This window comes from Arachis ipaensis, chromosome B7, assembly GCF_059453495.1.
Source record: "Arachis ipaensis isolate K30076 ecotype BB chromosome B7, ASM5945349v1, whole genome shotgun sequence".
In the NCBI taxonomy this organism is placed as follows: Eukaryota; Viridiplantae; Streptophyta; class Magnoliopsida; order Fabales; family Fabaceae; genus Arachis; species Arachis ipaensis.
This window is the reverse complement of record NC_142442.1, coordinates 93,998,393-94,019,823: the sequence shown is the minus strand read 5'-3', so window position 1 is coordinate 94,019,823 and position 21,431 is coordinate 93,998,393. Positions and strand designations below refer to the sequence as shown.

The following is a 21,431-nucleotide window of genomic DNA, read 5'->3' as shown; positions in this document are numbered from 1 at the left end:
GTTGGACTTTTGAGTGAAGCTTGTGTCATGGTGGCTTGTGCTTCCACTCGTCCTTGAGTTGCCACCGATGTTTGTTCTTCACAAATCTTCCGAGATCCCACACAAGGTACATCAAGCTCTCAAGCAACCTCAAGCAAATAATTGGGATCCAAAATTGTTGGTTGTAGAATTGTATGCCCGGATCCCACACCTTGGTTTTTCTATCATCCTCTTGTTGCCTTTTACTTGTGCCTTTGGATAAACAACCTCTTGAAGCACCTTTAAAGCACCCATTTAACTGTTGGACTCCTCCCAGTTGGACCTTGCACCATTCATGCTTTGAATTTCTTTGGAGACCAACACCCAATTTTTCACCAAGTAACACTCCAAGAAGCACCTTTAGTTGATAATCCGTTTCCAAGAGAGCAAATTGATGCGGGCCTATGAAGCTCATGGAGGAAATTGTTACCCACTCAATTTGTCCTTGGAGTGGAGTTATCCTATTTAGCTCTTGCACAATTGCTTCCACTTCTTGGGTGATCACCTCTTCCTCACCTGCCTTTTCAAGCTCTTCCATATCCCTCTCAAACTCAAGAGTGGAAGGCTCCTCAAGATCATTGAGGGGGTTGACCAAGGTGGACAAAAAATCATTGATGATGCAATCTTCTTCTTGATCAAACTCCCTCAATTCTCCATTTAACTCTTTTGGTTCACTAGCTCCACCTTCCTCCTCATGTTGCAACTCTTGTTCCAGCTTTTCTTCTTTCTCTTGAGGCTCCACGTTCTCCTCTTCACTACATTCCTTCGTTGCTCCTCCACATTCCTCAAGGGGAATGTCTTGATTACTTGAGCATAGTGAGGCTAAGCGGTTCACCGCTTCGGCTATGGTAGCCATGAACTCTCCTTGCTTCCTTCGGAACCCTTCTTGCTCTAGGAAGAATACTTGAAGGTCTTGTTCTTCTTGGGGCAAGGGTTAGAAAATTTCGCATTGGGGTGGAAGAGAAGGTTCAAAAGTTGGGAGGAAGGTTTTATAGTTGGACGGTGCATCATGTGGTTGAGGGTATTGAGGTGGTGTATAAAGGTGTGGTTCATATGGTTGGTAACAAGGTGTGTAGACATTTTGATTCCATGGAGGTGTATAGGGTGGTGCTTGAAGGTTTGGTGGTTGAGGGTTGTATATCGGGTATCCTTCATTTCCTTGGGTTTGATATTCATATAAGGGAGAGTGTGGCTCGTTGTGGCATGAGGGAGGTGTTTGCCATGAGTGTTGCTCATACACAATTGGTTCCTCCCTTAATTGATTCTCCCTCTCCATGAATCCATCCCAACTTGAATTCATTGTACCCTACAAAATACTCACAACCAAGCTCCAAGCAACAAGGGTGATATCTCATAGAGAAAGTAGAAAATAAAAGCCAAAGGTATCAACAAACAAGAAAAATTGACACCCAAATATTAACAAAAACAACCAAATAACGAAAAAGTAAGCTATTTACACTATGGACATATTTACAACAACCAAAAGATAGCACTCAATTGCATCCCCGGTAACGGCGCCAAAAACTTGATGGAATGGATCACGATGGTTCAGAAATAGCAAAACAAAATTCTTCGTTGGTAGTATAGTCCAAACCAACAAATAATCCTCAAAATCAAAGTTTAATATTTCTAATTCAAATTAACCGAGAGTAATGAAACCTCGGGTCGTTCTCCCTAGGACGCAATTGGAAGTGTTACGCTTTCTTTTGTTAAGGGGGAAAAAGGGGTTTTGTGCGATCAAATAACTAAAGATTAAAAGAACTAAGCAATGAAAGAACTAAGCAATGACCAAAAATTGGAATTAACGCAAGTAAAAGGAAACAAGGTCAAAACTAGTGAAAATGCTATAAATGAAACATAGAGCCTTGACTTGGGAATGAGGATCCAAGGAATCCTATCATCGCTATAACCACACCTATGGTAATTATGATGAGTCGATCTTGCCTAGTCAACCCCAACCATCGAGGGGTAAGTCAAGCAAGCATAATTGACCTTAATCCATAAGTCCTAGCCAACTTACCAAACTAGTTGATAAAAGGCTAGCGTCAATGGAAACAAGAGTCAACTAACTACCCAAGAATTACCACTAAATGTCAGAAATTATGACTCTAGTATCCTAGGAACTCAAACCTCAAGCCAAGGTGGAAAAATCTACTCAAATTCTAATGTTGGCATTTTCACAAACACCTTGTGTGCATAAAAGTAAAACATGAGAAAATTGCAAAGTAAAATTGAAACTATAACCAACTATCAACAAAACCAAACATAAACAAGAAATCAAACATAAAGAAAGCATAAAACATTAAATTCATCAATCAAAACTTCAAGAACTCAAAATTGCATTTATAAACAAAGTGCTTGAACCATAAGAAAATAAAGGCAAAGGTAATGTAATTAAAGTGAAGATCAAGAGTACTTACAATTGAAGATGATCAAAATCCAAGATTAAGTTTGCTATAAAATGCAACATGGAAACTACATAAACCCTAGGAGAGCTCTCTACTCTACACTACTCCAACTCCTAATTACTATGCAAAAAAATGTAAAAAAGTGGCCTTCTACTCTAATGCCTTCATATGGCTTCAATCCCTCTTGATATAGCACTTCCCTTTCAGCATTGGAGCTTCCAAAACTGGGCGAAAGGCCCCCAAAATCGCACAGCACGCGTTTCTTGAATGAAATCACGTGCAGGGACCTATGCGGACGCACAGGTGTGTGCGTCCGCACACTCGGCTATTTTGGCTCCTGTGCGTACGCACGGGTATTTGTGTGCACGCACGCATGGAAATTTCCTCTTGTGTGTACGCACGCTGGCTTGTGCGCACGCACACTTGGCTGATGCGGTCTTGTGCGTATGCACGCTTGCTTGTGCGCACGCACACCTTGCTGTGTGTGCTTTTCCTTGTTTTCTTCATCTGTTCTCCCTTCTACATGCTTTCTTCCACTTTTGCTTAGCCAATCTTGCCAAAATGACGTAAAATTACTCACAAAATATATCACGGCATCGAATGGCATAAAAGTGGAATTAAATTACTCGATTTAAGCACAAAAATGCATGTTTTCACATTTAAGTCCAAATTAGGGATCAAACACAAAAGTATGCTATTCTGATGCTTAAGTGTTAGTTCGTGTGCTAGAATCCATCTAAATTGAGTCACAATATTGCATCAAAGATTGACTTATTAGTAAGCGTCAAGGACGCGTACGCGTGGGCATCAAAACAACATAAAATCGTGAATTTCATAGAGAGTTGTGCGGCCACTGTACTGGAAGCGTGCGAGTAGTCACACATACGTGTGACCGATGCTCACTCGTCAGTGCGCATGTTTGGCCACCTACGCGTACGCGTGTGCAACACTTACTTCTTTAGTTTTCATGCGTACGCGTGATGCATGCTCGCGCGTCGCGTCCATTTCTTGTTCTCTTATCATTTCTCCCTCTTTCTTCCTTCTTTCTTACTTTCTTCTTTTTAATTTCTTTACATTCTCATCCATATTCTCTTTTAAATTCTTTTACTTACTGCATTTGCATACTTTTCTTCCTTGCATTTTAATTTTGTTCATGTTTTTATTTTCTTTTCTACATTTATTATTTTCTCCGTTGGTGTTAAATGTTCTTATTCCACTGTTGTATCTTTTATGGTATTATTTTGGTGCCTAGTGACTTGTTTTACATTGTTTGGTGATATTATTTATCTGTCAATACCAATTTTTTATGATACCTGTATTCCTTTTGCATTGACATGAATTTATATTATCTTTCATGACCCACTCTCTCTTCCCCTTTGTTGCAATTTTTTGCATTATTGATATGCCATTTGCTTCTATTGTTTTCTCACTTACATGTTGTAGCTACCATGTAATTGAGACCCTCATTATTTGGCATTAATCCGCCCATACTTTATTTGCTTTCTTATCTTTATTTCTGGGTTACTTTTCTTCCTTTTCCTCTTCCTTCAGGATGGCCACCGAGAAGGGAAAAGAGAAGCTTCTCAATGGAGTGACAGACAAGTCCATCTGCACAATCTATGGAGAAATGCATCAGTTGTAGCAGCCCGTCCACTTGCACATCTTGGCATGCACCGAGGACAGTGCAATCTTTAAGTGTGGGGAGGTTGATACCGACTTCCGTGGGTTAGTTATTTTCTATTTCAACACCAATGTTTAATTTTTCTTGTTAAATTAGTTGTTGCATTTGCATGTTTAATTGCATGTTTGTTTGATTTTGTGTATATTCTTCTACCACTACTTGGTTGGAGTGATAAGTTCTTTTTCAAGACCCTTTATATAGCATTTCACTAATTTAAATTAAAACTTTTTTGTTAAACTTATTTGAAGATTGTAATTTGGAACATGGTTTATAGCTAAGAACACTTAACCTGTGAGATTTTGAGCTTAATTATATGGTTACATTATTTAACCATGATTTTTATTCTTGTGTGTTTTCTTCTCTATGATTGCAATCTATGGTTTGTTCCATTCTATATGTCTATTGTTTAGTGTATATTCATGCATACATATGATTGAGGCCATTATTTGTTATTAGCTCACTTATCCCAAATAGCCCACCATTTCATTTACCTTTGTTTGCCACTTTAAGCCTTCTTAACCCCCATTTGTTCTGTATTTTACCATATCACTAGCCTTAAGCGGAAAAACAATTAATTATCCCATTTGAATCTTTGGTTAGCTTAAGATAGATTGTGTGTCAACTTAGTGTGGGAAATGTGGGGACTTGGGTTGATGAGAATGTGTTGTATTTTTACTAACAAATATTGGAAATTTGGGTGCTTATTCATGTGAAATCAGAAAAACCATATGCATTGATATATTATGTTTTTATTTATGATAAAAAAAGAGAAAAAAGAAAAGAGAAAAGAAAAGAAATAAATGAATAGGGGATAAAATTACCCCAATGTTAAGTTCAATAAAAAGATCAATGCACATGTGATGGAATTAAAAATTGATGCCTGAGTATGTGAAATATACAAAAGTGAGATTTTAGGTAGCTAGGCATGATTTTAGAATTATATAGAGTATGTGTGTGTGTTAAGTGAGAATTTAGGTTATTCAAAGATTCAAAGTATAACTCAGTTGGCCATACATGTATCCTCACCCTTACCTTAGCTCCATTACAACCTTAAAAAGCCCTCATGATGTTTGCATTTGTACATTAAATATTTGTTGATTGGTTAGATGAAGAACAAAGTATTAGAAAGCATGACTAGAGGAGATTAGAGTGAATTAACCCTAGACACTTGAGCGATTAGAGTGCATATACACTTCCAGTGAGGGTTCAATGCTTGATTCCGTGTTCCCGGCTTTCATGAGCTATCTTCTTACAAGTTTACTTGTCTCTTATTGTGTGATTTGAATTAGTGGAATCTGATTTATGTTTTTCTTGGAGAATTTGTTTACCTTTAACTAAGAAGGTAGAAGTATTTTTGCATTTAGCTGCATTCATATAGATAGGTTGCATTTCATAAGTTTTACCATTCCTCTTCACTCCTTTATAGCTCCTCTTGAGCTTAGCATGAGGACATGCTAATGTTTAAGTGGGGAGAGATTGATAAATCACTATTTTAGGGTTTATCTTGTGCTTAATTTAGTGGATTTTATCCACTAAACTCACACTTATTCATATAATTCACATGTTTTACATTTTCCTTTCTAATTATATGCTTTGATTGAAAACATGCTTCTTTGGCCTTAACATTGCTAATTATTAATCCTCTTTTATTACCATTCGATGCTTTGATATGTGTGTTAAGTGATTTCAAGGTTTATAGGGCAGGAATGACTTAGAGGATGGAAAGGAAGCATGCAAAAGTAGAAGGAATACAAGATATTGAAGGAATTGCTAAGCTGTCAGGCCTGACCTCTTCGTACTAAATCGATCATAACTTGAGCTACATAGGTCCAAATGAGGCGGTTCCAGTTGCGTTGAAAAGCTAACATCCGATACTTCAAAATGATATGCAATTTGCCATAAATGCCATGCAGTTAAGCGATGCACACGCATTGGTGCACGAAATTATGATTGTTCATTCCTTGGTAACGGCGCCAAAAACTTAATACGCACGTTCATAATCATAGTTCTATTTCACAACTTTGCACAACTAACCAGCAAGTGCACTGGGTCATCCAAGTAATAAACCTTAAGTGAGTAAGGGTCGATCCTATGGAGATTGTCGGCTTGAATCAAGTTATGGTCACCTTGTAAATCTCAGTCAGGCGGATTCAATTGGTTATGGAGATTTGATAATTAAAATATAATTAAAATATAAAATAGGATAGAGAAACTTATGCAATTCATTGGTGAGAGTTTCAGATAAGCGTATGAAGATGCTTTTATTCCTTCTGAACCTCTGCTTTCCTACTGCTTTCATCCAATCATTCATACTCCTTTCCATGGCAAGCTGTATATTGGGCATCACCGTTGTCAATGGCTACATCCCGTCCTCTCAGTGAAAATGGTCCAAATGCGCTGTCGCCGCACGGCTAATCATCTGTCGGTTCTTGATCATGCTAGAATAGGATTCAGTAATCCTTTTGCGTCTGTCACTACGCCCAGCACTCGTGAGTTTGAAGCTCGTCAAAGTCATCCCATCCCAGATGCTACTCAGAATACCACAGACAAGGTTTAGACTTTCTGGATCTCAAGAATGGCCGCCAATAATTCTAGCCTATACCATGAAGACTCTGATCGTAGATCAGGAGGCTAAGAGATATGCATTCAAGCTTGCTTTCATAGAGAACGGAAGTGTTTGTTAGGCACGCGTTCATAGGTGAGAATGGTGATGAGCGTTAGATAATCATCACATTCATCATGTTCTTGTGTGTGAATGAATATCTTAGATAAGAAATAGGCTTGAGTTGAATAGAAAAACAATAGTACTTTGCATTAATTCATGAGGAACAGCAGAGCTCCACACCTTAATCTATGGTGTGTAGAAACTCTACCATTGAAAATACATAAGTGATAATGGTGTTCAATGGCTTTGGCCCCAGAGAGGGAACCAGAATAACCAAGACCCTAAAGGTGGTCAAAAGACTCTGAATACAATAGTAAAAAGTCCTATTTATACTAATCTAGTTACTAGAGTTTACAGAAATGAGTAAATGATGCAGAAATCCACTTCCGGGCCCACTTGGTGTGTGCTTGGGCTGAGCATTGATGCTTTCACATGTAGAGGTCTACCTTGGAGTTGAACGCCGGTTTGTAACTTGTTTCTGGCGTTTAACGCCAGAATAGGGCAAAAAGCTGGCGTTAAATACCAGTTTGCATCATCTAAAATTGGACAAAGAATAGACTATTATATATTGCTGGAAAGTCCTGGATGTCTACTTTCCAACGCAATTGAGAGCGCGCCATTTGGGTTTCTGTAGCTCCAGAAAATCTACTTTGAGTGCAGGGAGGTCAGAATCCAACAGCATCTGCAGTCCGTCTTCAGCCTCTGAATCAGATTTTTGCTCAAGTCCTTCAATTTCAGTCAGAAGATACCTGAAATCACAGAAAAATACACAAACTCCTAGAAAAGTCCATAAATGTGATTTTTAATTAAAAACTAATAAAAATATACTAAAAACTAATCAAATCATACTAAAAACTATGTAAAAAACAATGCCAAAAGCGTATAAATTATCCGCTCCTCACAACACCAAACTTAAATTGTTGCTTGTGCCCAAGAAACTGAAAATCAAATAGGATAAAAAGAAGAGTATATACTATAAATCCAAAAATATCAGTGAAACTTAGCTCCAATCAGATGAGCGGGACTAGTAGCTTTTTTCCTCTGAACAGTTTTGGCATCTCACTTTATCTTTTGAAGTTCAGAATGATTGGCATCTATAGGAACTCAGAATTCAGATAGTGTTAATGATTCTCCTAGTTCAGTATGTTGATTCTTGAACACAGCTACTTTATGAGTCTTGGCCGTGGCCCTAAGCACTTTGTTTTCCAGTATTACCACCGGATACATAAATGCCACAGACACATAATTAGGTGAACCTTTTCAGATTATGACTCAGCTTTGCTAAAATCCCCAATTAGAGGTGTCCAGGGTTCTTAAGCACACTCTGTTTTTTCTTTGGACCTCGACTTTAACCGCTCAGTCTCAAGCTTTTCACTTGACACCTTCACTCCACAAGCACATGGTTAGGGACAGCTTGGTTTAGCCGCTTAGGCTAGGATTTTATTCCTTTGGGCCCTCCTATCCACTGATGCTCAAAGCCTTGGATCCCTTTTACCCTTGACTTTTGGTTTTAAGGGCTATTGGCTTTTTCTGCTTGCTTTTTTTCTTTTTCTTTCTTTTTTTTTCGCCTTCTTTTTTTTTCGCAAGCTTTTCTCTATTCAATGCTTTTTCTTGCTTTAAGAATCATTTTTATGATTTTTCAGATCATCAAATAACATTTCTCCTTTTTCATCATTCGTTCAAGAGCCAACAATTTTAACATTCATAAACAACAAATTCAAAAGACATATGCACTGTTCATGCATTCATTCAGAAAACAAAAAGTATTATCACCACATCAAAATAATTAAACTAGTTTCAAGGATGAATTCGAAATCATGTACTTCTTGTTCTTTTGAGATTAAAAGCATCTTTCATTTAAGAAAGGTGATGGATTCATAGGACATTCATAGCTTTAAGACATGGACACTTTGACACTAGTGATCATGTAATAAGACACAAACATAAATAGACATAAGGCATAGTAGACAAAAAATAGAGAAAATAAATAGATAAAGAGATTAAGGAACGGGTCCACCTTAGTGAGGGTGGTGTCTTCTTCCTCTTGAAGAACCAATGGTGTTCTTGATCTCCTCTATGTCTCTTTCTTGTCTTTGTTGCTCCTCCCTTATAGCTCTTTGATCTTCTCTAATCTCATGGAGAATGATGGAGTGTTCTTGGTGCTCCATCCTTAGTTGTTCCATGTTGGAACTTAATTCTCCTAGGGAGGTGTTGATTTGCTCCCAATAGTTTCGTGGAGGGAAGTGCATCCCTTGAGGTATCTCAGGGATTTCATGGTGAGGAATTTCCTCATGCTCATGTTGAGGTCCATGATCTCTTGTTTACTCCATCCTTTTCTTAGTGATGGGCTTGTCCTCATCAATGAGGATATCTCCCTCTATGTCAATCCCAGATGAATTGCAGAGGTGGCAAATGAGGTGAGGAAAGGCTAACTTTGCCAAAGTGGAGGACTTGTCAGCCACTTTGTAGAGTTCTTGAGGTATAATCTCATAAACTTCCACTTTCTCCCCAATCATGATACTATGGATCATGATGGCCCGATCCACACTTACTTCGGATCGGTTGCTAGTAGGAATGATAGAGCGTTGGATGAACTCCAACCATCCTCTAGCTACAGGCTTAAGGTCCGGTCTTATCAATTGAACCGGCTTGCCTCTTGAGTCAACTTTCCATTGAGCTCCTTCCATACATATGTCCATGAGGACTTGGTCCAACCTTTGATCAAAGTTGACCCTTCTAGTGTAGGGGCGTGTGTTTTCTTGCATCATTGGCAAGTTGAACACCAACCTTACATTTTCCAGACTGAAAACTAAGTATTTCTCTCGAACCATTGTAAGCCAATTATTTGGATTCGGGTTCCTACTTTGATCATGGTTCCTAGTGATCCATGCGTTTGCATAGAACTCTTAAACCATTAGGATCCCAACTTATTGAATAGGATTAGAGAGAACTTCCCATCCTCTTCTTTTAATCTCTTGTCGGATCTGTGGATACTCTCTCTTTTTGAGCTTAAAAGGGACCTCAGGGATCACCTTCTTCTTGGCCACGACTTCATAGAAGTGGTCTTGATGGACCTTTGAGATGAATCTCTCTATCTCCCATGACTCAGAGGTGGAAGCAATTGCCTTCCCTTTCCTCTTTCTTGAGGTTTCTCTGGCCTTAGGTGCCATTGATGGTTATGGAAAAACAAAAAGCAATACTTTTACCACACCAAACTTAAAAGGTTTGCTCGTCCTCGAGCAAAAGAAGAAAGAAAGTAGTAGAAGAAGAAGAAAATGGATTTGATGGAGGGAGAGAGTCTATTCGGCCAAGGGGAAGAAGTGGTGGTTGTAATGTGTGAAAATGGAGTAGTATTGAGGGGTTTATATAAGGGTAGGGGGAAGGTAGGTTTCGGCCATTAGGGTTGGGTTTGGGAGGGAAAAAATTTGAATTTTGGAGGTAGGTGGGGTTTTTGGGGAAGAGTGGATGGATGTGAGTGGTTAAGGGTATTTGGAGAAGAGATATGGAGGTGATTGGTGAAGGGTATTTGGGGAAGAGAGTTATGAAAAGGTGTGAAGAGGAGAGAAAAAGAGGTGGGGTAGGTGGAGATCCTGTGGGGTCCACAGATCCAGAGGGGTCAAGGACTTAATATCCCTGCTCCAATTAGGCGTGCAAACGCCCTTAGAATGTATGTCTGGCGTTTAAACGCTAGCTTGCTGCTTGTTCCTGGCGTTTAACGCCAATTCCATGCTCTGTTCTGGCGTTAAACGCCAGTCTGGTGCTTGTTTCTGGCGTTTAACGCCAGCTTGATGCTTCTTTCTGGCGTTAAACGCCAGTTTGATGCTTCTTACTGACGTTTAAACGCCAGTAAGCTCTTCCTCCAGGGTGAGCTATTTTTTATGCTGTTTTTTATTCTATTTTTTATTTTTCAGTAGTTTTTGTGACTTCACATTATCATCAACCTAAAGAAAACATAAAATAGCAATGGAAAATAAATAGATATAATTAAATAACATTGGTTTGCCTCCCAACAAGCGCTTCTTTAATGTCAATAGCTTGACAGTGAGCTCTCATGGAGCCTCACAGATGTTCAGAGCATTGTTGGGTCCTCCCAACAGCAAACTTAGAGTTTGAATGTGGGGGTTCAACACGAAACATAGAGTTTGGTTGTGGCCTGATGAGAGAACTTTTGCGTGGTCTAGAAATTTGCGGATAAATCCTCGTTGCAAGTATAGTTTCTAAACCTTCAAAAGTTCTTTCATACAAACGTTTTGGTTGTCACAAGTAACAAATCCCTTTAAAAATTGTTAACCGAGTATTCAAACCTCGGGTCGTCTTCTCAAGGAACTGCGAGGAAGTATGTTCTTATTATTGGCTATAAAGGTTGTAATCAGGGTTTAGAAGATGAGAAGCAAGTAATTTGAATGACAAGTAAAGTAAATGGCAATTAAAATAAATAAATACTGTAAAGCAGACTTTTGGTAAGGTAAAAGAAGTTGGAGGTCCAACGTAGTTATTTCGCTCAACTATAATGAAAGTTGAATCTAAACTCCACTTGGTCAACCTTTACTAAAGCAAAGGAAAGTCAAGGGACTAATTAAATTGACCTTTGAATCCTATTTATTTCCTAAGAAAAGGTTGGGATTACTTAAGTTCAGCTCAATTAGCAAGATAACGATTATCAATTATGTTGAGTTTAATAACTGTTGAGTTACTGAATCCTTAACCAGAACCAAAAGGGGAAAAAGTAAAATTGATAGAATAATAAAAATATCCTTAGATGGGAAGCAATGGTGACTTAAATCAAAGAGAACAATCATGAACTGAAAATACCTCAATTATCATTAATTCAAATAACAGTCTGTAACATGGAAGAAATTCATAAATTCACTGATCAATTCAAGTGCTGGAATAAATAAAAAGTAAAAGGAAGCTAAAATAAAGAAATGTAAAACCTGGATTGAGAGTCACTCTTAAAACAAGAAGAAATCCTAAATCCTAATCCTAAAAGAGAGAGGAGAAGATCTCCCTCTCAACTAAATCTAAATCATTGAAAAGTAAAATATGCGAGCCCTCTTGAATGGGTGCATTCCCACACATTATAACCTCTGGTCTATGCTGTATGTACTTGGATCTGGGCGAAAAAGGGCTTCAGAAATCGCTAGGGGCGCATTCTGTAAATTCTGATAGGTGGCCTCTGTCACGCGTCCGCATGGGCCACGCGGTCGCATCATTCGGAGCTTTTCTTTGCCACGCAGTCACGTCAGTCATGCGACTGCGTCATATGCGTTCTGCTTAGGTCGCGCGGTTGCGTCAGTCATGCGGCCGCGTCGCTGCATCTTCGCTTCTGGCACGTGATCGCGTCATCCATGCGATCGCGTGGATACCAGTTTCCTTGAAGCTCCATTTTGCTTTCTCCTTCCATTTTATATGTTTCCTTTTCCATCCTTTAAGTCATTCTGTCTTAGAAAATCTGAAACTACTCAACACACTAATCACGGCATCGAATGGAAATTAAGGTAATTAAAATAATTAATTTTTAAAGCTTAGGAAACATGTTTTTCACAATATGACGTAATAAGGAAGGGAAAGTAAAACCATGCAATTAATGTGAATAAGTAGATGAAGGATTGTATAAATCACTCAAATTAAGCACAAAAGAACTCATGAAATATGGGTTTATCATGGCCTCCCAACACCAAACTTAGAGTTTGACTGTGGGGCTTTGGTTGACTCTGCAGTGAGAGAAGCTTTTCATGCTTGCTCTCCATGGTTACAGAAGGAGAACCTTGAGTCTTAAATACATGGTAGTCCTCATTTAGTTGAAGGACCAACTCTCCTCTGTCCACATCAATCACAACTTTTGCTGTGGCGAGGAAGGGTCTTCCAAGGATGATGGATTCATCCTCATCCTTCCCAGTGTCTAGGATTATGAAATCAGCAGGGATGTAAAGGCCTTCAACCTTTACTAATAGGTTCTCTACTAATCTATAAGCCTGTTTCGTTGATTTATCTGCCATCTCTAGTGAGATTCTTGCAGCTTGTACCTCACAGATTTCCAGTTTCTCTATTACAGAGAGTGGCATGAGGTTTATCCCTGACCCAAGGTCACACAGAGCCTTCTCAAAGGTCATGGTGCCTATGGTACAAGGTATAAAGAACTTTTCAGGATCCGGTTTCTTCTGAGGCAATGTTTGCCTTATCAATGCACTTAGTTCATTGGTGAACAAGGAGGGTTCATCCTCCCAAGTCTCATTACCAAATAAACTGGCATTCAACTTCATGATGGCTCCTAGATATTTAGCAACCTGCTCTTTAATGATGTCTTCATCCTCTTCAGAGGAAGAATAGTCATCAGAGCTCATGAATGGTAAAAGGAGGTTCAATGGAATCTCTATGGTCTCTAGATGAGCCTCAGATTCCTTTGGTTCCTCAAAGGGAAACTCCTTATTGGTCAGTGAACATCCCAGGAGGTCTTCCTCACTAGGATTCACGTCCTCCTCCTCCTCTCTGGGTTCGGCCACACCAAGTAAGGTTATGGCCTTGCACTCTCTTTTTGGATTCTCTTCTGTATTGCTTGGGAGAGTACTAGGAGGAGTTTCAGTGACTCTTTTACTCAGCTGGCCCACTTGTGCCTCCAAATTTCTAATAGAGGACCTTGTTTCATTCATGAAACTTAGAGTGGCCTTAGATAGATCAGAGACTATATTTGCTAAGCTAGATATATTCTGCTCAGAATTATCTGTCTGTTGCTGAGAGGATGATGGAAAAGGCTTGCTATTGTTAAACCTGTTTCTTCCACCATTATTAAAGCCTTGTTGAGGCTTTTGTTGATCCTTCCATGAGAAATTTGGATGGTTTCTCCATGAGGGATTATAGTTATTTCCATAGGGTTCTCCCATGTAATTCACCTCTGCAATTGCAGGGTTCTCAGGATCATAAGCTTCTTCTTCAGAAGATGCTTCTTTAGTACTGTTGGATGCAGCTTGCAATCCATTCAGACTCTGAGAAATCATGTTGACTTGCTGAGTCAATATTTTATTCTGAGCCAATATGGCATTCAGAGTATCAATTTCAAGAACTCCCTTCCTCTGAGGCGTCCCATTAATCACAGGATTCCTTTCAGAAGTGTACATGAACTGGTTATTTCTAACCATGTTAATGAGTTCCTGAGCTTCTGCAAGTGTTTTCTTTAGGTGAATGGATCCACCTACAGAATGGTCCAATGACATCTTAGATAATTCAGACAGACCATCATAGAATATATCCAGGATGGTCCATTCTGAAAGCATGTCAGAAGGACACTTTTTGGTCAGTTGCTTGTATCTCTCCCAAGCTTCATAGAGGGATTCACCTTCTTTCTGTTTGAAGTTTTGAACATCCACTCTAAGTTTGCTAATCTTTTGAGGAGGAAAGAACTTGGCTAAGAAAGCCGTGACCAGCTTATCCGAAGAGTTCAGGCTATCTTTAGGTTGAGAGTCCAACCATATTCTAGTTCTGTCTCTTACAGCAAATGGGAAAACCATAAGCCTGTAGACCTCGGAATCAACCCGATTGGTCTTAACAGTATCACAGATCTGTAAGAATTCAGTTAAGAACTGAAAAGGATCTTCTGATGGAAGTCCATGAAACTTACAATTCTGTTGCATCAGATAAACTAATTGAGGTTTTAGCTCAAAATTGTTTGCTCCAATGGCAGGGATTGAGATGCTTTTTCCATGTAAGTTGGAATTTGGTGTAGTGAATTCACCAAGCATCTTCCTTGCATTATTGTTGGGTTCGGCCATGTCTCCTTCTTTTTCAAAAATTTCTGTCAGATTTTCTCCAGAGAGTTGTGCTTTAGCTTCCTCTTCAGAGTCCTTTCAGGTTCAGGATCAGCTTCAACAAGAATGGTCTTATCCTTGTTCCTGCTCATATGAAAAAGAAGAGAACAGAAAAAAAAAATATAGAATCCTCTATGTCACAGTATAGAGATTCCTTATATGAGTATAAGAAGAGAAGAATAAAAGAAGGAAAATATAAGAATTCGAACACAGAGGAGAATAGTGGGTTCGAATTTTTGAGTGAAAGAAGGGTGTTAGTAGATAAATAAATAAATAGAAGGAGATGAGAGGGAGAAGAATTCGAAAATTAAATAAAATAAAATATAAATATTTTTGTTTTTATTTTAAATATTAGTTAGAATTTGAAAATACGAAAAGGAATAAAATTAAAATTAAAATTAAAATTTAAAATAATTAGTTAATGAAAAGAAATTTTGAAAAAGAGGTTAGTGATTTTCGAAAATTAGAGACAGAAAATTAGTTAAGTAGTTTTGAAAAAGATACGAATCAAACAAAAAGATAGGATTAATTTGAAAAAGATTTGCAAATCAATTTTGAAAAGATAAGAGGTTAGAAAATATTTTGAAATTTATTTTGAAAAAGATGTGATTCACATTTATTTTGAAAAAGATTTGAAAAAGAAATTCAAAAATATTTGATTTTGAAAATTAAAGTTGATTACTTGACTAACAAGAAACAAAAAGGTATGATTTTAAAATTTAAAGATTGAACCTTTCTTACTAGGCAAGTAACAAACTTAAAATTTTTGAATCAATCACATTAATTGTTAGCATTAATTTTGAAAATATGAAATGGAAATAAGAAAAAGATTTTGAAAATAAATTTTGAAAATTTCGAAATTATGAAAGAAAAAATGAAAAAGATTTGAAAAGGATAGAATTTTTAAATTGAAAATTTGATTTGACTCATAAGAAACAATTAAATTTAAAAACTTTTTGACTAAATCAAACCAAATTTTCGAAAATTTATGAGAGAATAAGGGAAAGAATTTTTTTTATTTTTTAATTTTTAATGAAGAAAGAGAAAAACATGAAAATGACTCAAAACATGAAAATTCAAGATCAAAACACATGATGCATGCAAGAACACTTTGAATGTCAAGATGAACACCAAGAAGACTTTGAAGATCAAGATGAACATCAAAACTTATTTTTGAAAATTTTTAAGAAAAGAAAAATATGCAAGACACCACACTTAGAAATTTTAAAACTTTAGACACTAATAATTCAAAAATGCATATGAAAAACAAGAAAAGACAAAAACAAGAAAATGCAAAGATCAAACAAGGAAATTCATCAAGAACAACTTAAAGATCATGAAGAACATTATGCATGAGGCTTTGAAAATTTTTATGAAAAATTAGAACATGAAATTGACACCAAACTTAAAATTTGACACTAGACTCAAACAAGAAACACAAAATTATTTTTGGTTTTATGATTTTATTAATTTTTTTGTATAATTTTTTTTTTGAATTTTTAGAAAGTTAATTGGAAAAGAAAAATAAGGATTTCAAAATTTTTAATGAGAATTCCAGGAATCATGCAATGTTAGTCTAAAGCTCCAGTCCATGAATTAGACATGGCTTACTAGCCAGCCAAGCTTTTAGTGAAAGCTCTGGTCCAAAAGACTAGACATGGCCAATGGCCAGCCAAGCTTTAACATACAAATCAGGCATTCAACAGCTGATCAGATGGGAGTCCACGGACTCTTGTGATGATAATTTGAAATCTTGGTCCAAAGGATTAGACATGGCTTCACAGCCAGCCAGACTTCAATAGATCATCGTAAAACTCTAGAATTCATTCTTAAAAATTCTGAAGCCATATAATAATTTATTATTATTTTTTTGAAAATTTTTCGAAAATAAAAAGAATAAAAACAAAAACTTAAAATTAAAATAAAATTACCTAATCTGAGCAACAAGATGAACCGTCAGTTGTCAAAACTCGAACAATCCCCGGCAACGGCGCCAAAAACTTGGTGCATGAAATCGTGATTGTTCATACCTAGGTAACGGCGCCAAAAACTTAATACACACGTTCATAATCTTAGTGCTTTTTCACAACTTCGCACAACTAACCAGCAAGTGCACTGGGTCGTCCAAGTAATAAACCTTACGTGAGTAAGGGTCGATCCCACGGAGATTGTCGGCTTGAAGCAAGCTATGGTCACCTTGTAAATCTCAGTCAGGCAGATTCAACTGGTTATGGAGATTTGATAATTAAAATATAATTAAAATATAAAATAGGATAGAGATACTTATGCAATTCATTGGTTAGAGTTTCAGATAAGCGTATGGAGATGCTTTTATTCCTTCTAAAACTCTGCTTTCCTACTGCTTTCATCCAATCATTCATACTCCTTTCCATGGCAAGCTGTATATTGGGCATCACCGTTATCAATGGCTACATCCCGTCCTCTCAGTGAAAATGGTCCAAATGCGCTGTCATCGCACGGCTAATCATCTATCGTTTCTCGATCATGCTAGAATAGGATTCAATAATCCTTTTACATCTGTCACTACGCCTAGTACTCGCGAGTTTGAAGCTCGTCACAGTCATCCCATCTCAGATCCTACTCGGAATACCACAGACAAGGTTTAGACTTTCCGGATCTCAGGAATGGCTGCCAATAATTCTAGCCTATACCACGAAGACTCTGATCGTAGATCAGGAGGCTAAGAGATATGTATTCAAGCTTGCTTTCATGTAGAATGGAAGTGTTTGTCAGGCACGCGTTCATAGGTGAGAATGGTGATGAGCGTCACATAATCATCACATTCATCATGTTCTTGTGTGCGAATGAATATCTTAGAGAAGAAATAGGCTTGAGTTGAATAGAAAAACAATAGTACTTTGCATTAATTCCTGAGGAATATCAGAGCTCCACACCTTAATCTATGGTGTGTAGAAACTCTACCGTTGAAAATACATAAGTGATAATGGTGTTCATTGGCTTCGGCCCCAGAGGGGGAACTAGAATAACCAAGACCCTAAAGGTGGTCAAAAGACTCTGAATACAATAGTAAAAAATCCTATTTATACTAAACTAGTTACTAGAGTTTATAGAAATGAGTAAATGATGCAGAAATCCACTTCTGGGCCCACTTGGTGTGTGCTTGGGTTGAGCATTGAAGCTTTCACGTGTAGAGGTCTACCTTGGAGTTGAATGCCAGAATAGGACAGAAAGCTGGCGTTAAATGCCAGTTTGCATTGTCTAAACTTGGGCAAAGTATGGACTATTATATATTGCTGGAAAGCCCTGGATGTCTACTTTCCAACGCAATTCAGAGCGCGCCATTTAGGTTTCTATAACTCCAGAAAATCCACTTTGAGTGCAGGGAGGTCAGAATCCAACAACATCTGCAGTCCTTCTTCAGCCTCTGAATCAGATTTTTGCTCAAGTCCTTCATTTTCAGTCAGAAGATACCTGAAATCACAGAAAAATACACAAACTCCTAGTAAAGTCCAGAAATGTGATTTTTAATTAAAAACTAATAAAAATATACTAAAAACTAATCAAATCATACTAAAAACTATGTAAAAAATAATGCCAAAAAGCGTATAAATTATCCGCTCATCACGCGTGCATCACGCGTACGCGTGACCTTGCAAAAGTTCAGCGACGCATACGCGTGACGTACGCGTACGCGTGACATGCGCCACGTGCAAAAATTGTAGAAAACGCTGGGGGAGATTTTTGGGCTAATTTTGGCCCAGTTCCAAGCCCAAAAAACACAGATTAGAGGATACAGAGTGGGGGAATCATTCATTCATTCACACAACTTTCATTGACATAATTTTAGATTTTAGATGTAGTTTTTTTGAGAGAGAAGCTCTCTCCTCTCTCTAGGTTTTAGGATTCTTAGGTTTAGCTATTTTCAATTTCAGGTTTCTATCTTAGTTTAATTTAGTTTCTCTTCTACTCTTATTTTTTCTAGCATTCTAGTTTATTTATTTACCTTATTGATTACTTTGTGTTGCTACTTTAGTTTATGAATCTCATGTTAGATTTGATTTTCTATTTAGTGTAATTTGAGGTATTTCATATTTATGATTTCTTTCTTCAAATTATGTTATTGATGCTTTCAATTGGTTGTTTGGATTTTATTATCTATTATTGCTTTTCTATGCTTTCATGTTATGCCTTCCAAGTATTTGATAGAATGCTTGATTGGATTTTAGTGTTGATTTTTCTCCTCTTGGCTTTGGTTGAGTAATTGGAGACTCTTGAGTTATCAAACTCCTTTGTTGATTGATAATTGAAAGTTGCTAGTTGATTTGGATCCCTCTAAAGCTAGTCTTTCCTTAGGAGTTGACTAGGACTTGAGGAATCAAATTGATTCATCCACTTGACATTCCTTCATAGTTAGAGGTTAACTAAGTGGGAGCAATGGACAATTGATGTCACAATTGATAAGGATAGCTAGGATAGGATTTCAAATTCTCATACCTTGCCAAGAGCTTTTCTAGTTTTTAATTTACTTTCTTGCAACTTACTTTCCTTATTCCTTATTTTAAAAACCCTAGAAAGATACAATCTCATAACCAATTATAAGTAACACACCTCCCTGCAATTTCTTGAGAGACGACCCGGGGTTTTAATACTTCGGTTTAGTTTTATTGGGTTTGCTTTAGTGACAACCAAATTTTTGTATGAAAGGATTCTTTGTTGGTTTAGAAACTATACTAGCAACGAGAATTTATTATGAATTCTAAACCGTCAAAGATCCATTCATCAAAATGGCACCGTTGCCGGGGAATTGCAAACGTGTGCATTATTATTGGTTATTGTGAATATTGTGAATAATTTTGCTTTTTTTGTTTCTTTGTTAGTTGTTTCTAGTTTTAGAAGTTTATTCTCATTATTTTCTTATTAGTCTTTGTTTTTACTTTCTTTTGTTACTATGAATTCTCACCCCTTTGGCTATGAGTTTGGTTCAAATTATGCGTAGGGAATGGAAGCTATAATAGGAGCATGCATCAAGGTTGGGATAATCAAAGATGGGAGGAGCCACAAGGATTTGATTAACCCTTTCGGCAACATCCTCCTCCAATGTGCCATGAGCAACAACCATTCTACGATGCATCCCAAGACCATGGTTATGGTGGACCTTTTCGTGACAACCAACCCCCACCAACGTACTATGAGCAAAAGCCATTCTGAGGTGCACATCAATTCAATGGATATGGTGGACCTCCTTGTAGTTACCAACAAGCCCTACCATATCAATCTAATAGATGTGGTAGTCCTTATTGTACTTGTCAACAACCACCACCATATGCTTATGAACCACCTCCTCAATGTAGCTTTGAACCACCATACTCACAAGCTCCCTACTACCAAACACCACCTCTATATACACGATGTCCATATCCATCAACCCAAGAGCCATATGATCCTAATCATGCAATCTGAGCGGAACAAGAATCAAAAGATCGTCTCAAGGAAACATTGGATCGATTTCAAGCAACCATTCATCAATTGGAGCGAGTGGTATGCCGAAGAGCACATGAAGCTCTTATGGCTAAAGAATCTCAACTTGAGAACAAGGAACTGAAGTGTGTTGTGCAACAAGTGGAAAAGATGGAGAGTGATGAACCACCACATCCTTATTATGATGAACCACCCTCTTATCATAAATCTTTCCTCTCAAGTAATGAGCCCTCATATCCACCTCAATCTTCAATGCATGAAACTCTTGGTTTTCTTCCTCAAGGGCAAAGAGAGATGAAAAGGGAAGTACTGGAATTCACGGCTACCTTGACTGAGGTAGTAAATCGATTAGCTTCCCAACATTTGGACACTCAAAGTAATCCCATGGCTACATGTGGAGAATCAATAGAAGAGCCTAGCATGAAGGAGACACTAGAAACCCCGGTGGACAATGAAGAACATGACTTTGTATTGGAACAAGTGGAGGAAGCTATAATAGTTGAAGAGGAAGAAGTGGTTGAAGACTTAGGAGATGCTGAACCTCCATGGGAATCTAGAGTTGTAGAGTATTCCTCCAAGAAGATTGAAATTGATGTCAAGAAGGCTAGTGCACAACCTCCATGGCATATTCCCTATGAAGACTTGGATGGGATAGATCAAGAAGCAAGTTCCCTTGGTGATGAGGATCAAGAATCAATTCCTCCTAGTGATGAATCTACATCCGCAAATGAACTCCACGAATATGAAGACCCTTCCCTGATTGAGTCTGAGAATGATGTGGAAGCAGACGTCCTTCAGAAAGGGTGGACAGGAGTTGAGTACGCTTTGTCAAGAACGTTGGAGACTTCTCTACTTAGGTGGTCATCTACTCCTTCATTTGAGTAGGTAAGACTTATCTCTATTTGCTTTACTTTCCCACTTGAATATGGTATTCTTGAAACGGATGGCCAACTTAGGAAGCTTTGTGGCATTAAGCGTAAGAGAAGGATGTTTAGTGGTTGGAGTTGCAAATCAAGGCTCATCAAGGTTGATACTTCAAGAACTAGATGCAAGGGTAGAACTAGTGAACATTCGGATTGCTTGCCACCCGGTTAGGACAATGGTGATCCACTTCAAGACGGGTGTAGAAACCAGATTTGGGATCCGGGCATACAAGAGGATCAACTTTGGGAGCTCAAAGCTTGTGGAGAACTTCATCACGGCTTGGTGAATTTATTTGGAGATGTTAAAGCTTATTGGAAGTCCAAGCGTTGGTGGAGGTTCAAAGATGAGTTCAAGCACAAGCCACCATGACAGGGAGCTCACCAAATGTCCAACTTAAGGATAATAACTAAAAGTGCTAGGTGGGAGACAACCCACCATCGTATGATCCTCCTTTTTATTAGTTTTAATTTTTT

At 37.9% G+C, this 21,431-nt stretch overlaps 1 protein-coding gene and 1 non-coding gene across 2 annotated transcripts; both read left to right on the top strand.

Annotated features, from left to right (window-relative positions):
• Positions 1-1,107: 1,107 nt before the first annotated feature.
• On the top strand, positions 1,108-20,919 carry LOC148553399 (uncharacterized). The gene is made up of 2 exons (XM_088494817.1): positions 1,108-1,162; positions 20,027-20,919. The coding sequence occupies exons 1-2, from the start codon at positions 1,108-1,110 to the stop codon at positions 20,917-20,919; spliced, it is 948 nt and encodes a 315-aa protein (XP_088350943.1).
• LOC148553400 (small nucleolar RNA R71) lies at positions 14,038-14,145 on the top strand. The gene has a single exon (XR_015892835.1). It is a non-coding gene; the product is annotated as a small nucleolar RNA R71 (small nucleolar RNA).
• Positions 20,920-21,431: the final 512 nt, after the last annotated feature.